General features: G+C 48.3%; 1 protein-coding gene across 1 annotated transcript in view; it reads left to right on the top strand.

The window, feature by feature from the left end:
- LOC126205909 (transient receptor potential cation channel subfamily V member 4) overlaps positions 1-15,609 on the top strand; it is a 247,344-nt gene that overhangs the window by 173,258 nt on the left and 58,477 nt on the right. The window contains exons 12-13 of the mRNA XM_049938875.1: positions 503-691; positions 10,303-10,418. Coding sequence (XP_049794832.1) covers positions 503-691; positions 10,303-10,418 — 305 coding nt within the window. The remainder of the gene's footprint in view (positions 1-502; positions 692-10,302; positions 10,419-15,609) is intronic.

Here is a 15,609-nt window from a genome sequence, read left to right as displayed (position 1 = left end):
GCTCCGTATGCCACGGCAAACTGGCTGACACTGACGGCGGCGGTGCACAAATGCTGCGCAGCTAGCGCCATTCGACGGCCAACACCGCGGTTCCTGGTGTGTCCGCTGTGCCGTGCGTGTGATCATTGCTTGTACAGCCCTCTCGCAGTGTCCGGAGCAAGTATGGTGGGTCTGACACACCGGTGTCAATGTGTTCTTTTTTCCATTTCCAGGAGTGTATAACGAGAAGGAGATTACAGTGCCTGTGCAGCTTGGCATTTCTCCACTAACCATGCCGGCTTCGGCATTTGGTATTTCCTATCAAATTTATTTTCTAATATCTGCGCTATTTGCTGCATATTGTGTGTGAATAAGTAGCCACTGGTACAAGTCTGTGAAGCATCTCGTGCAGAGGCGTCCGTTCCAAATAAAACACGACATTTTCGAAACTGTAAATAGTTTTAGTACTATTGAGCGGAGCCTCGGATGTCGGTGCTGGCTTGTACCCTGACTCGTTTTGCAGTGGGCGAAGATCGTGGTGTCGCTGGAGCGCGCGGTGAACCAGGCGGCGGCGCACCAGTACCTGCAGGAGTACAGCATCTCTCTGGGGCCCAGCGACGACCCCAGCCAGGAGCAGCGCGGAGTCATGGTCATCAAGACCAAGAGCAAGACGCGCGCGCGCCAGCGCAAGGGCGCCGTCATGAACTGGAAGGTACGTCGCACAGGCGCGCCTGGGACATACTCACCTGACACCAGACCACTGAGTCTAGCTGTACTACGATCTATATTGTGTCCATTTTGGAGAATCGTCGTGTCTGTGGAGACAGAAGGACCCCAGAGCAAAAACGTCAGTACTGTGACCATTGGTCGCAGGAAACACGAGTAGCACCCTCACACGACGACTAAACATAATCACTTAGAGACAGGACCCCGTGGACGATCCAAACGACTGTGCAGACAGAACATCTACACTACTGGCCATTAAAATTGCTACACCACGAAGATGACGCGCTACAGACGCGAAATTTAGCCGACAGGAAGAAGATGCTGTGATATGAAAATTATTAGCTTTTCAGAGCATTCACACAAGGTTGGCGCCGGTGGCGACACCTACAACGTGCTGATATGAGGAAAGTTTCCAACCGATTTCTCATACACAAACAGCAGTTGACCGGCGTTTCCTGGTGAAACGTTGTTGTGATGCCTCGTGTAAGGAGGAGAAATGCGTACCATCACGTTTCCGACTTTGATAAATGTCGGATTGTAGCCTATCCCGACTGCCGTTTTTCGTATCGCGACCTTGCTGCTCGCGTTGGTCGAGATCCAATGACTGTTAGCAGACTATGGAATCGGTGGGTTCAGGAGAGCAATACGGAACGCCGTGCTCGATCCCAACGGCCTTGTATCACTAGCAGTCGAGATGACAGGCATCTCATCCGCATGGCATCTTATCCCTGAGTCAACAGATGGGGACGTTTGCAAGAGCAACAACCATCTGCACAAACAGTTCGACGACGTTTGCAGCAGCATGGACTATCAGCTCGGAGGCCAAGGCTGCGGTTACCCTTGACGCTGCATCACAGACAGGAGCGCCAGCGACGGTGTACTCAACGACAGACCTGGGTGCACTAGTGGCAAAATGTCATTTTTTTTCTGGTGAATTCACGGTCTGTTTACAGCATCATGATGCTCGCATCCGTGTTTGGCGACATCGCGGTGAACTCACATTGGAAGCGTGTATTCGTCATCCCCATACTGGCGTATCACCCGGCGTCATGGTACGAGGTGCCATTGGTTACACGTCTCGGTCACCTCTTGTTTGAATTGACGGCACTTTCAATAGTGGACATTCCGTTTCAGTTGTGTTACGACCCGTGGCTCTACCCCTCATTCGATCCCTGCGAAACCCTACATTTCAGCAGGATAATGCACGACCGCATGTTGCAGGTCCTGTACGGGCCTTTCTGGGTACAAAAAATTTTCGACTGCTGCTCTGGCCAGCACATTCTCCAGATTTTCCACCAGTAGAAAACGTGTGGTCAATGGTAGCCGAGCAACTGGCTCGTCACAATACGCCAGTCACTTCTCTTGATGAACTGTGGTATCGTGTTGAAGCTGCATGGGCAGCTGTAGCTGTACACGCCATACATACTCTGTTTGACTCAATGCCCAGGCGTATCAAGGCCGTTCTTACGGTCAGAGGTGGTTGTTCTGGGTACTGATTTCTCAGGATCTCTGCACCCAAATTGCGTGAAAATGTAATCACGTGTCAGTTCTAGTATAATATACTTGTCCAATGAATACCCGTTTATCATCTGCATTTCTTCTTGGTGTAGCAATTTTAATGGCCAGTAGTGTAGATCGCTACATAAGCACTTTTAGCTACGAGAGTCCAAGGGACAGCGAGCTCATGCGACGAATGAGTCTACGGACGATAGTAACGAGACAGACAAGGTAGTAGTGACAGCAGATCAGACAACTGCGGCGCAATTGAAGATGGGTCAATAGAGAATGGTTAAATGTAAAGTACTAACACAGCCTCGGTGATGCTTTAGAATTGTTAGCTACTGATGGAAATGAATCCTATATACCTAGGTATGGAACGCTTATGCAAAAAAAACGCCATGTTATTTTTCTAAAGAATCTAGACTAGTAAAACTACGAATAGTATCATATTGAAGCTTAACTGATGATTATCAACAGAGTGTCATGAAAAATAGTGTACAGTAGACAGTAATACTAGATTAAAGACAAATGTAGAAACAGAAGATAGCACGTGCTGACATGTAGAGCACACACTAGACAGAACCTAAACTAAATGAAGGATCACAACATTTAAATGCAGTAGATGAAAGAATCGCCCTCGAATGGCGAGTCGAAATACACTCCTGGAAATGGAAAAAAGAACACATTGACACCGGTGTGTCAGACCCACCATACTTGCTCCGGACACTGCGAGAGGGCTGTACAAGCAATGATCACACGCACGGCACAGCGGACACACCAGGAACCGCGGTGTTGGCCGTCGAATGGCGCTAGCTGCGCAGCATTTGTGCACCGCCGCCGTCAGTGTCAGCCAGTTTGCCGTGGCATACGGAGCTCCATCGCAGTCTTTAACACTGGTAGCATGCCGCGACAGCGTGGACGTGAACCGTATGTGCAGCTGACGGACTTTGAGCGAGGGCGTATAGTGGGCATGCGGGAGGCCGGGTGGACGTACCGCCGAATTGCTCAACACGTGGGGCGTGAGGTCTCCACAGTACATCGATGTTGTCGCCAGTGGTCGGCGGAAGGTGCACGTGCCCGTCGACCTGGGACCGGACCGCAGCGACGCACGGATGCACGCCAAGACCGTAGGATCCTACGCAGTGCCGTAGGGGACCGCACCGCCACTTCCCAGCAAATTAGGGACACTGTTGCTCCTGGGGTATCGGCGAGGACCATTCGCAACCGTCTCCATGAAGCTGGGCTACGGTCCCGCACACCGTTAGGCCGTCTTCCGCTTACGCCCCAACATCGTGCAGCCCGCCTCCAGTGGTGTCGCGACAGGCGTGAATGGAGGGACGAATGGAGACGTGTCGTCTTCAGCGATGAGAGTCGCTTCTGCCTTGGTGCCAACGATGGTCGTATGCGTGTTTGGCGCCGTGCAGGTGAGCGCCACAATCAGGACTGCATACGACCGAGGCACACAGGGCCAACACCCGGCATCATGGTGTGGGGAGCGATCTCCTACACTGGCCGTACACCACTGGTGATCGTCGAGGGGACACTGAATAGTGCACGGTACATCCAAACCGTCATCGAACCCCTCGTTCTACCATTCCTAGACCGGCAAGGGAACTTGCTGTTCCAACAGGACAATGCACGTCCGCATGTATCCCGTGCCACCCAACGTGCTCTAGAAGGTGTAAGTCAATTACCCTGGCCAGCAAGATCTCCGGATCTGTCCCCCATTGAGCATGTTTGGGACTGGATGAAGCGTCGTCTCACGCGGTCTGCACGTCCAGCACGAACGCTGGTCCAACTGAGGCGCCAGGTGGAAATGGCATGGCAAGCCGTTCCACAGGACTACATCCAGCATCTCTACGATCGTCTCCATGGTAGAATAGCAGCCTGCATTGCTGCGAAAGGTGGATATACACTGTACTAGTGCCGACATTGTGCATGCACTGTTGCCTGTGTCTATGTGCCTGTGGTTCTGTCAGTGTGATCATGTGATGTATCTGACCCCAGGAATGTGTCAATAAAGTTTCCCCTTCCTGGGACAATGAATTCACGGTGTTCGTATTTCAATTTCCAGGAGTGTAGATCGGGTTGTGGCTGCCTGGAAGTGACAGACTCAATGTCTTTCTGACGTACACCCCGTGGACAAAATCGGTGGTGTTATTCTACGATTCTTAACTTTCTCTCTATTTTCCTTAACATAAATTGTTAATTTTTCTGTTACTTAATTAGTTTTATGTTTCCAAGTACATAAAGCTGCAACATTGTTAAATCGCTAAGAAACTAAATAAACTTCATTTTATGGATATGTGCAATTTAATATGGTGAAAACACGACCTTTCTTAGTCACAGAGGGTCGTTTTAAATGTAAATGACAGCAAATAAAATAAGTACATGAGAATCCATTTCGTGCAGAGTTGTCGTGAGCAAGAGAAACTACACTCCTGGAAATGGAAAAAAGAACACATTGACACCGGTGTGTCAGACCCACCATACTTGCTCCGGACACTGCGAGAGGGCTGTACAAGCAATGATCACACGCACGGCACAGCGGACACACCAGGAACCGCGGTGTTGGCCGTCGAATGGCGCTAGCTGCGCAGCATTTGTGCACCGCCGCCGTCAGTGTCAGCCAGTTTGCCGTGGCATACAGAGCTCCATCGCAGTCTTTAACACTGGTAGCATGCCGCGACAGCGTGGACGTGAACCGTATGTGCAGTTGACGGACTTTGAGCGAGGGCGTATAGTGGGCATGCGGGAGGCCGGGTGGACGTACCGCCGAATTGCTCAACACGTGGGGCGTGAGGTCTCCACAGTACATCGATGTTGTCGCCAGTGGTCGGCGGAAGGTGCACGTGCCCGTCGACCTGGGACCGGACCGCAGCGACGCACGGATGCACGCCAAGACCGTAGGATCGTACGCAGTGCCGTAGGGGACCGCACCGCCACTTCCCAGCAAATTAGGGACACTGTTGCTCCTGGGATATCGGCGAGGACCATTCGCAACCGTCTCCATGAAGCTGGGCTACGGTCCCGCACACCGTTAGGCCGTCTTCCGCTCACACCCCAACATCGTGCAGCCCGCCTCCAGTGGTGTCGCGACAGGCGTGAATGGAGGGACGAATGAGGACGTGTCGTCTTCAGCGATGAGAGTCGCTTCTGCCTTGGTGCCAATGATGGTCGTATGCGTGTTTGGCGCCGTGCAGGTGAGCGCCACAATCAGGACTGCATACGACCGAGGCACACAGGGCCAACACCCGGCATCATGGTGTGGGGAGCGATCTCCTACACTGGCCGTACACCACTGGTGATCGTCGAGGGGACACTGAATAGTGCACGGTACATCCAAACCGTCATCGAACCCATCGTTCTACCATTCCTAGACCGGCAAGGGAACTTGCTGTTCCAACAGGACAATGCACGTCCGCATGTATCCCGTGCCACCCAACGTGCTCTAGAAGATGTAAGTCAACTACCCTGGCCAGCAAGATCTCCGGATCTGTCCCCCATTGAGCATGTTTGGGACTGGATGAAGCGTCGTCTCACGCGGTCTGCACGTCCAGCACGAACGCTGGTCCAACTGAGGCGCCAGGTGGAAATGGCATGGCAAGCCGTTCCACAGGACTACATCCAGCATCTCTACGATCGTCTCCATGGGAGAATAGCAGCCTGCATTGCTGCGAAAGGTGGATATACACTGTACTAGTGCCGACATTGTGCATGCTCTGTTGCCTGTGTCTATGTGCCTGTGGTTCTGTCAGTGTGATCATGTGATGTATCTGACCCCAGGAATGTGTCAATAAAGTTTCCCCTTCTTGGGACAATGAATTCACGGTGTTCTTATTTCAATTTCCAGGAGTGTACTAAAGAGCTATCGAACCAGTCACAATCAAACCATAACACCAAAGCCGTTGTAACCAAAGAAATGCGTAAGAACGCAAGGTCGCAGTCGTAGACAGTCCGATGGCGTAGTACTAATGGCTGGGCTTATCGCAAGGAGCGCGTCGCAGTGAACAATTTTTTTTTTTTAATGCGATTTACTCTGGCTCATAGCCTACGAGCTATGGCGTGAACTGACTTCTCCTTATTTGCACGATTTTCTATTTAGTCTCAGGATCCAAGCTAGAGAGGAATTTTTTTTAATTATTACCCACGCCTGGGGCCTACGGGACCAAGCGATGTACAACGAAGGATATTTCAGAATTTTCTCAGAGCCTTTTTTGTGCGCATATTATTTTCATTATCTCAGATTGTAATCTTTTGCTATCCTCAGATTAAGTATTCCGGTTTTCTTGCGTTTTTATGCTTGGCTGACTGTCTAGTCGTGAATTTCTGTATTTCATATTATACTGTCCCTGCTTCTCTCAGCTCTTCTTTTACCACCTACGATCCCTTTAAGGAGTGTTGTCTCAGTTTGTAGTTTTACTATGAGTTTCATAGAATTTCACAACTTGTCTAGATAGTCTGATTGCTTCCATTATTTTAATATTACCATAAAATCTTTGCCTGCGTAATTTTATATCACAGTAAATGCTGGAATATTTTTGAGCTTCCATATTTACTCTTAGTCTGTATGTTTTTCGGTTTTGGCGTTATGGTTTGATTGTGACTGGTTCGCTAGCTCTTTAGTAGCGTCGCTTGCTCACAACAACTGTAATCGAAATGGATTTTCATGTATTTTTTCTTTTTTGACCTAAAGTTTTCCTAGTTACTCTTTTGGCTGTAGAGCACAATGTTGTACCAATGCTACGAAACTCTCACTTCTAATAGGCAAGCTTTAAGTGTTAAAGGAATTAAAATACAATGAAGGAAAGAAAAAATATTATTTTGCTAGCAGTGAGTGTTGGATCCTAAAATTTTACATTTGTCATCACATGCCGGAATCCCTAATGTAAACCAAACTGGGCGCACCCAATTGTACTCCGAATAAGGAATAAACATCCTTTTTGTCGATAAAAACTCTGCACCTTTCGTTTACGCCCGCAGGTGATGTCCACGCTTCGACTGTATTAACCAGGTTCATTCTGTACCTGCACTTAACTTTCACTCCCCTTAGTTAATGTATTCAGCTGGCCAGATGTCACAACATAGTACTATTACCAAATTTTAATTTCATGTTAAATAGAGCCACCTGCAACTCTATAACTTGTTTATAGGAAGTGGGATTGTTTGGCGGAGTACTAGCCGGCCTTACACTTTGAGAGGGCTAGCAGCACACATATGTCTTGATTAAGAAAAACCCCATATGTACTAAAGTTACGTCACTTTAAATGGGTACAACTAGACAGTCTTCCTTTCTACGCACCACTTCTTAATGAAGAAAGGTGAGGAGGGGGGGGGGGGGAGGGATGATAGTGCTGCCCCAAGCACATTCCGCCACACTCCGACACAGTAAGGTGGCTTGCGGAGTACAAATGTAGTTAATACATTCTAAGACAAAGAAAAAGAAATGACGCACAACGAAGAATTTATCCAAATGAGAGGGAAATCGTTAGATGTAATGTACATGTACAGAGAAACAAATGGCTACAATTTGAGAAAAAAGTCAGGATTTATTCAAGAGTAAGAGCTTTAGAAATTGAGCAATTCAATAAAGCGTTGGTTCACTGCTGACCCTTATGCAAGCACTTCTTTGGCTTGGTATTAATTGACAGAGTTTTTGGATGTCCTCCTGAGGGATACCGTGCCAAATTCTGCCCCACTGGCGCGTTAGATCGTCAGAAGCCCGAGCTGATTGGAAGGCCCGGCCCATAATGCCCCAAACGTTCGCAAGTGAGGAGAGGTCCGGCGACCTTGCTGGCCAAAGGCGTAGAGTATCGTCGATGTACCGCTGACCTGTAAGGACGCCGCGGATACCGAACCAAAGAGATCCTGCTGTGCAATGAAATGGCACCCGAAACCATCAGTCCTGGTCGTCGGGCCGTATGCAGACGACCGTCCGGCTGCTGTCCCACTACTGTCCAGCGCCTCTCCAGATACGTCTTCGCTGGCGATAGGCGACAGTTCTAAGCGGGACTCATCACTGAAGACACTTCTACTCCAGCCATTGAGATTCCAGTCTCTGTTGATCCATTGTGGACGTGGGACAGCGGCTGGTCAAATATTTTACAAAGAAATTCGTCAAACAGCCGAGCAAATTTAGAAGTTCTTTTATTTTATATTCACTACCAGTTTCGGCAGTTCTTTATGCCATCTTCATGCCCCGTGAGCACCTCTCATACTGGGGCCATATATTTCTGGATGTCGTGAATTCTCAAGTGCTTCCTTCGAAGTCTTCGAACTGGGGTACAGAGGTCAATGATATTGCCATGAGTTGAGAACCCTTTTTGTGACCCGCCTAGTAAGTGGTCACTGAAGGACCACTTGAATGTCGGATCGATGGTAATGATGAATCTGGCACTCTGAGTGCCTCTCCGACGATTGCTCGGTCCTGTCGTTCTGTCGTCTCTCTAGGTCGCCAGCTTCCTTACCGACGCTGTGGTCGAACAGTATCATCGTTCCTATCAAAATATCGAGCGACTTGCCGGTTACTCCAGCCGGCTGCTTTGAGCTCATCTATACATTCTCACTCAAATGCAGACTTCTGCGTATATTGTCCACACGCCTCTCTGCGAGGCTTAGTCGCTGTCCAACTGAGTACACGAAATGAAATTCGCAAAGACTTTATGCCCTAGTATCGACATCTCTCCTTTTTACTATGCCTGGCAGCTGTCTGGCGATATTGCGCTGCAGCAGCACACATTCATACCGGGTGATCAAAAAGTCAGTATAAATTTGAAAACTGAATAAATCACGGAATAATGTAGATAGAGAGGTACAAATTGACACACTTGCTTGGAATGGCATGGGGTTTTATTAGAACCAAACAAATACAAACGTTCAAAAAATGTCGGTCAGATGGCGCTTCATCTGGTCAGAATAGCAATAATTGGCATAACAAAGTAAGACAAAGCAAAGACGATGTTCTTTACAGGAAATGCTCAATATGTCCGCCATCATTCCTCAACAATAGCTGTAGTCGAGGAATAATGTTGTGAACAGCACTGTAAAGCTTGTCTGGAGATATGGTGAGGCATTGGCGTCGAATGTTGTCTTTCAGCATCCCTAGAGATGTCGGTCGTTCACGATACACTTGCGACTTCAGGTAACCGCAAAGCCAATAATCGCACGGACTGAGGTGTGGGGACCTGGGAGGCCAAGCATGACGAAGGTGGCGGCTGAGCACACGATCATCACCAAACGACGCGTGCAAGAGATCTTCCACGCGTCTAGCAATATTTGTTTCTTTTTTTGTTCTAATAAAACCCCATGTCCTTCCAAGCGTGTGTGTCAAGTTTTACCTGTATATCTACATTATTCCGTGGTTTATTAAGTTTTCAAATTCATACTGACTTTTTGACCACTCTGTACATTGGCCGCCAAAGTTTACAGTTTTGTATTTTCCGATTACAGTTTTGTATTTTCGGACGATACTTGTGTGAATACCAATTTGTGACCAATTTCCACAGCTCGTTCGCGGTGCGTCGTTTATATTTTTGTCTTAGAGTGTATATCTTAAGCACGTCCTAAATTCCAAAAGCCACGAAGCAGGTAAAACTCAGCCGAGTATGACTCAACTGAAAAGCCTGCTTCAGATAAATGTGTTTGAAGCTTCATGGAGATTGTCGACAGCATCTCTATCCATGTGCGTCGGCTAAAAATCACAATTTAAAATGCAAAACCGAAACAGAAACACCGGAGACATTGTAAATCTATGTAGGTATGCATTTAAGTATTCCGAGTGTGAGGTCTACAGAGAAACCATGTTATTAGCAATATTCGTGCACCCTAATGACGGTTACAAAATGTGCCTGTGAACAATCTTGTAGTAGCCAAATAAGCCTACGAATTAGCAGCGACACATTTCCCAGGAAATGTACTATAACGTGTTCAAAATATATTGTTCGGATTCGTCTGCGATCAGCATTTTGGAATTTTCAATTGCTTTCTCCAGCCATTCAGAAAACATGAATATACCGTCTCTCATAACCCGAATCAGCTCTGCACGTATTTCAGTAGTAAAGAAGGTGAAGACCGCAGCTTGCTGGTGTGTTGTTTCAGCGCGTGGGCAAGGTGACGATCCGCGAGCTGAAGAAACGCAACATGACGGGCGACCAGCTGAGGAGGCTCATGTGGGAGCGCGCCTCCATCTCGACGCCAATCCGCGTGCCGGACACGTGAGTGCTCTCCCATCGTTCACCATGTTTCTTCTTTCATCGACTTGGCACTATTTTCGCCATTCAGGTTACTATCCAAATTCACAGTAGTGAAGCTATGGCATAGGGAATGTTTAAATAACTTACGGCAGTATGTTCGAATAACATAATCGACATTACTCGGCTGCGTTCCCGTACACCATTTGTAAATTTACAGTTGTTACCTGAGTGTCTCATACCTTCACATTAATCGACTGAAACTACACCACTGGCCATTAAAATTGCTACACCACGAAGATGACGTGCCACAGACGCCAAATTTAACCTACAGGAAGAAGATGCTGTGATATGCAAATGACTAGCTTTTCAGAGCATTCACACAATGTTGGCGCCGGTAGCGACACCTACGACGTGCTGACATGAGGAAAGGTTCCAACCGATTTCTCATACACAAACAGCAGTTGACCGCCGTTGCCTGGTGAAAGTTGTTGTGATACCTCGTGTAAGGAGGAGAAATGCGTACCATCACGTTTCCGACTTTGATAAAGGTCGGATTGTAGCCTATCGCGATTGCGGTTTATCGTATCGCGACATTGCTGCTCGCGTTGGTCGAGATCCAATGACTGTTAGCAGAATATGGAATCGGTGGGTTCAGGAGGGTAATACGGAACGCCGTGCTGGAACCCAACGGCCTCGTATCACTAGCAGTCGAGATGACAGGCATCTTATCACCATGGCTGTAACGGATCGTGCAGCCACGTCTCGATCCCTGAGTCAACAGATGGGGAAGTTTGCAAGACAACAACCATCTGCACGAACAGTTCGACGACGTATGCAGCAGAATGGACTATCAGCTCGGAGACCGTGGCTGCGGTTACCCTTGACGCTGGATCACAGACAGGAGCGCCTGCGATGGTGTACTCAACGACGAACCTGGGTGCACGAATGGCAAAACGTCACTTTTTCGGATGAATCCAGGTTCTGTTTACACCACCATGATAGTCACATCCGTGTTTGATGACATCGCAGTGAAGGCACATTGGAAGCGTGTATTCGTCATTTCAGATGTGTTACGACCCGTGGCTCTACCCTTCATTCGATCCCTGCGAAGTCCTACATTTCAGCAGGATAATGCACAACCGCATGTTGCAGGTCCTGTACGGGCTTTTCTGGGTTCAAAAATGTTCGACTGCTGCCCTGGCCAGCACATTCTCCAGATCTCTCACCAATTGAAAACGTCTGATCAATGGTGGCCGAGCAACTGGCTCGTCACAATACGCCAGTCACTACTACTGATGGACTGTGGTATCGTGTTGAAGCTGCATGGGCAGCTATACTTGTACACGCTATCCAAGCTCTGTTTGACTCAAAGCCCAGGCGTATCAAGGCCATTATTACGGCCAGAGGTGGTTGTTCTGGGTACTGATTTCTCAGGATCTATGTACCCAAATTGCGTGAAAATGTAATCACAGTTCTAGTATAATATATTTGTCCAATGAGTACCCGTTTATCATTTACATTTCTTCTTGGTGTAGCAATTTTAATGGCTAGTATTGTTCCAGAGACCTTTCCAAGTCTCAAATACCTGTGGTGTATATATGCAGACTGAAGGGATCGACTGAAAATTTGTACGAAGGCTAGGATTCGAACCCAGGTCACCTACGCAGATGTGCTAATCACTATGCCACCCTCCCACATACTCTTCGCACTACTGCACGGACTACCCTAGCACGCCTCCCTCTTCAATCTAAATTCCCATTAACGCCCCAAACCGAGTGGGCTGAGGTTGGAAAGGGAATTTGGATTGAGGAGGGAGGCGGACAAGGGTGGTCCGTACAGTTGTGCGAAGCATTAGTGACGTAGTGGTTAGCGCATCTGCCTAGCTAGCTGGAGACCCGAGTTCGAATCCCGGTCTTCTCTTCCCTTTACTCTAAGTACAATTCCCTTGTGGGAACTTGGTTGCTAGTAAATAGACGCAATCTTTGCAATCTTTTATAAGTCTTTCATAACAAAATGAAGTGCCCTTCTACGCCACATCACCCTCGTGAGAATGCACCACTACTGTTGCTGTTGTTTCTGCTACTACTACCACTGCTGAACTACCAGTACTACTACAGCGAGGTAACTCAAGAGTTGGCCCATAGCCACGCATACCTATCAGTACAACTACGGAATTGACTGCAGTTCTACTTCCAAAAACATACATTTATTCAATGACACACATATACTCAAATTCAAGAGATGGTTGTGTGATGTTCCTAGCCTGTGAGACAGAATCAAGCTGGTGCCTCTGAGGCCAAGTGAAACTAGTACACAAGACATTCCTTTGGACAACCTAGGCAACTGCCGAAGAGCGGCAGATCCTCTACGGACAGGTGATCTGCGATGATTGGAGGTGTAGCGGCGAAGGCTACTGCAACTGGCACATTCTCAAAGACACTGTGCGTGAATACTTCCAGCAACCCACGGCAGCTCTCACGAACACACACTGCTGATAAGCCGCAGAGCGCGATTTATATCCTAGAGCGGAGTAATACGACAGCTCCGCATTATTTGATTCACGTGATGAGCGACGTGGAATGTAGTTCCATGCTGCTGACGACATCTGCAGCCAGCCATTTGAATTCGAAGGCAGACTTGCCCTTCCTACGTGTGTAGGCTTCGTGTTCATCCACCACTCTTGGAGGGAAGTGTATGTTGCCAGGGTTGCAGCTCGAGGTCATAGCAGGGAGAACAATCCCCTGCTGCCCTCTGTAGTACAGGCACCTTAACCAGTGCTTCATGCTTCTGCGAAAGTAAAGTTACGCACGGAGGAAAAGATCAATTGCATATAGTTTGTAATTGAAACTGAAACTGTCTTATGTATTGACATTTTTAATAAAAATCCTAACTGCAACTTCTGCATACACTGATCACAAGGCAACGAAACAATACGAAATAGAATGAAGTAACACAGAGCAATTGTCTGCAGCTCGTGGTCTTGCGGTTGCGGTCTCGCTTCCCGCGCACGGGTCCCGTGTTCGATTCCCGGCGGTGTCAGGAATTTTCCTGCCTCGATATGACTGGCTACTGTTGTGTCGTCTTCATCATTACCATCATCATCATCATCATTCATCCCCATTACGGTCGGGGAAGACAATGGCAAACCACCACCGCTAGGACCTTGCCTAGTCGGCAGTGCGGGTCTCCCGCATCGTCTCCTACGCTCCTCCGACTATGGGACCCTATCATCATCAATACATAGCAATACAGCAAACAGCAAAGACTACCTCGTGTAGTACTGTCAGCTAAGTAACTTCGCTTCGAACCAAAAATGACGACTTCCAGCTGAAGCATTCCCACTCTGCTATATTCACGTCTAGGGAGCCGATCAGCCAGTTTAAAGTTACCATTGTGTATTGTGTATTGAACCAGGGATCTAGAAACGACGGAGAGGCTTCGTCCCGCCGTAGCCGTCAGTGGTTCACAACCCCACAAGAGGACACAGCAGTCCACCCACCCCACCGTCGCCTCACATCGAACCCAGGGTTATTGTGCGGTTCGGCCGCCAGTGGACCCCCTGAAATGTCTCATACCAGAAGTGTGTAACCTCAAATGTTTGCGTGGTAGAGTAATTATGGTGTACGCGTACGTGGAGACAGTGTTCGCGCAGCAGTCGGCGACATAGTGTAACTGAGGCTGAATAGGGGGAACCAGCCCGCATTCGCCAAGGTAGATGGAAAACCGCCATAAAACCATCCACAGGCTGGCCGGCACACCGGACCTCGACACTAATCCGCAGGGCGGATTCGTGCCGGGGACCGACACGCCTTCCCGCTCGGGAGGCAACGCGTTAAACCGCGAGGCTAGCCGGGCGGGCACTATTACTACCGTTACAGCATCAGTAATTACAATTATTACATCTATCTCTCAGAGAGTAGCAACCCATTGCATCCTGGCGATGGCGACGACTCTACAAGACATCGACAATCTTTAGCAGACATTCTGATACATGACTGCTTACCCATGTCGCACAGCAAAGGTTTGTCTGAGCTGGATCCGAGAAACGCATGGTGCTCAGTAGGAATGTAGAAAGGAGGAGGGAGATAAAAGGGTTTGCACACAAGCTCCTTCATGTTTTTGACTGTGTTCCTCAAACCATTCTCACACAATTTTATAACGATGTGATGGTGAAAGGCCTTGCCTGCAGGGTACTGTAAGATTAAAAGGCATGGATCAACGCAAGCTTCCTTCATATGTCGGTAGTATGAGGCAGCTGCACATGTATTAGAACTGAATTTCAGCCAACGTAAACATGTCCTGTATGAGAGTATCTCCATCACCTCGATCTTAATGGCACACAAGATACAGGGTGTTTCAAAAATGACCGGTATATTTGAAACGGCAGTAAAAACTAAACGAGCAGCGATAGAAATACACCGTTTGTTGCAATATGCTTGGGACAACAGTACATTTTCGGGCGGACAAACTTTCGAAATTACAGTAGTTACAATTTTCAACAACAGATGGCGCTGCAAGTGATGTGAAAGATATAGAAGACAACGCAGTCTGTGGGTGCGCCATTCTGTACGTCGTCTTTCTGCTGTAAGCGTGTGCTGTTCACAACGTGCAAGTGTGCTGTAGACAACATGGTTTATTCCTTAGAACAGAGGATTTTTCTGGTGTTGGAATTCCACCGCCTAGAACACAGTGTTGTTGCAACACGACGAAGTTTTCAACGGAGGTTTAATGTAACCAAAGGACCGAAAAGCGATACAATAAAGGATCTGTTTGAAAAATTTCACGGACTGGGAACGTGACGGATGAACGTGCTGGATAGGTAGGGCGACCGCGTACGGCAACCACAGAGGGCAACGCGCAGCTAGTGCAGCAGGTGATCCAACAGCGGCCTCGGGTTTCCGTTCGCCGTGTTGCATCTGCGGTCCAAATGACGCCAACGTCCACGTATCGTCTCATGCGCCAGAGTTTACACCTCTATCCATACAAAATTCAAACGCGGCAACCCCTCAGCGCCGCTACCATTGCTGCACGAGAGACATTCGCTAACGATATAGTGCACAGGATTGATGACGGCGATATGCATGTGGGCAGCATTTGGTTTACTGACGAAGCTTATTTTTACCTGGACGGCTTCGTCAATAAACAGAACTGGCGCATATGGGGAACCGAAAAGCCCCATGTTGCAGTCCCATCGTCCCTGCATCCTCAAAAA

The sequence above is a fragment of the Schistocerca nitens genome, chromosome 1 (genome assembly GCF_023898315.1).
Source record: "Schistocerca nitens isolate TAMUIC-IGC-003100 chromosome 1, iqSchNite1.1, whole genome shotgun sequence".
NCBI classification, from domain to species: domain Eukaryota; kingdom Metazoa; phylum Arthropoda; class Insecta; order Orthoptera; family Acrididae; genus Schistocerca; species Schistocerca nitens.
This window is presented reverse-complemented; position numbering and strand designations above follow the sequence as displayed.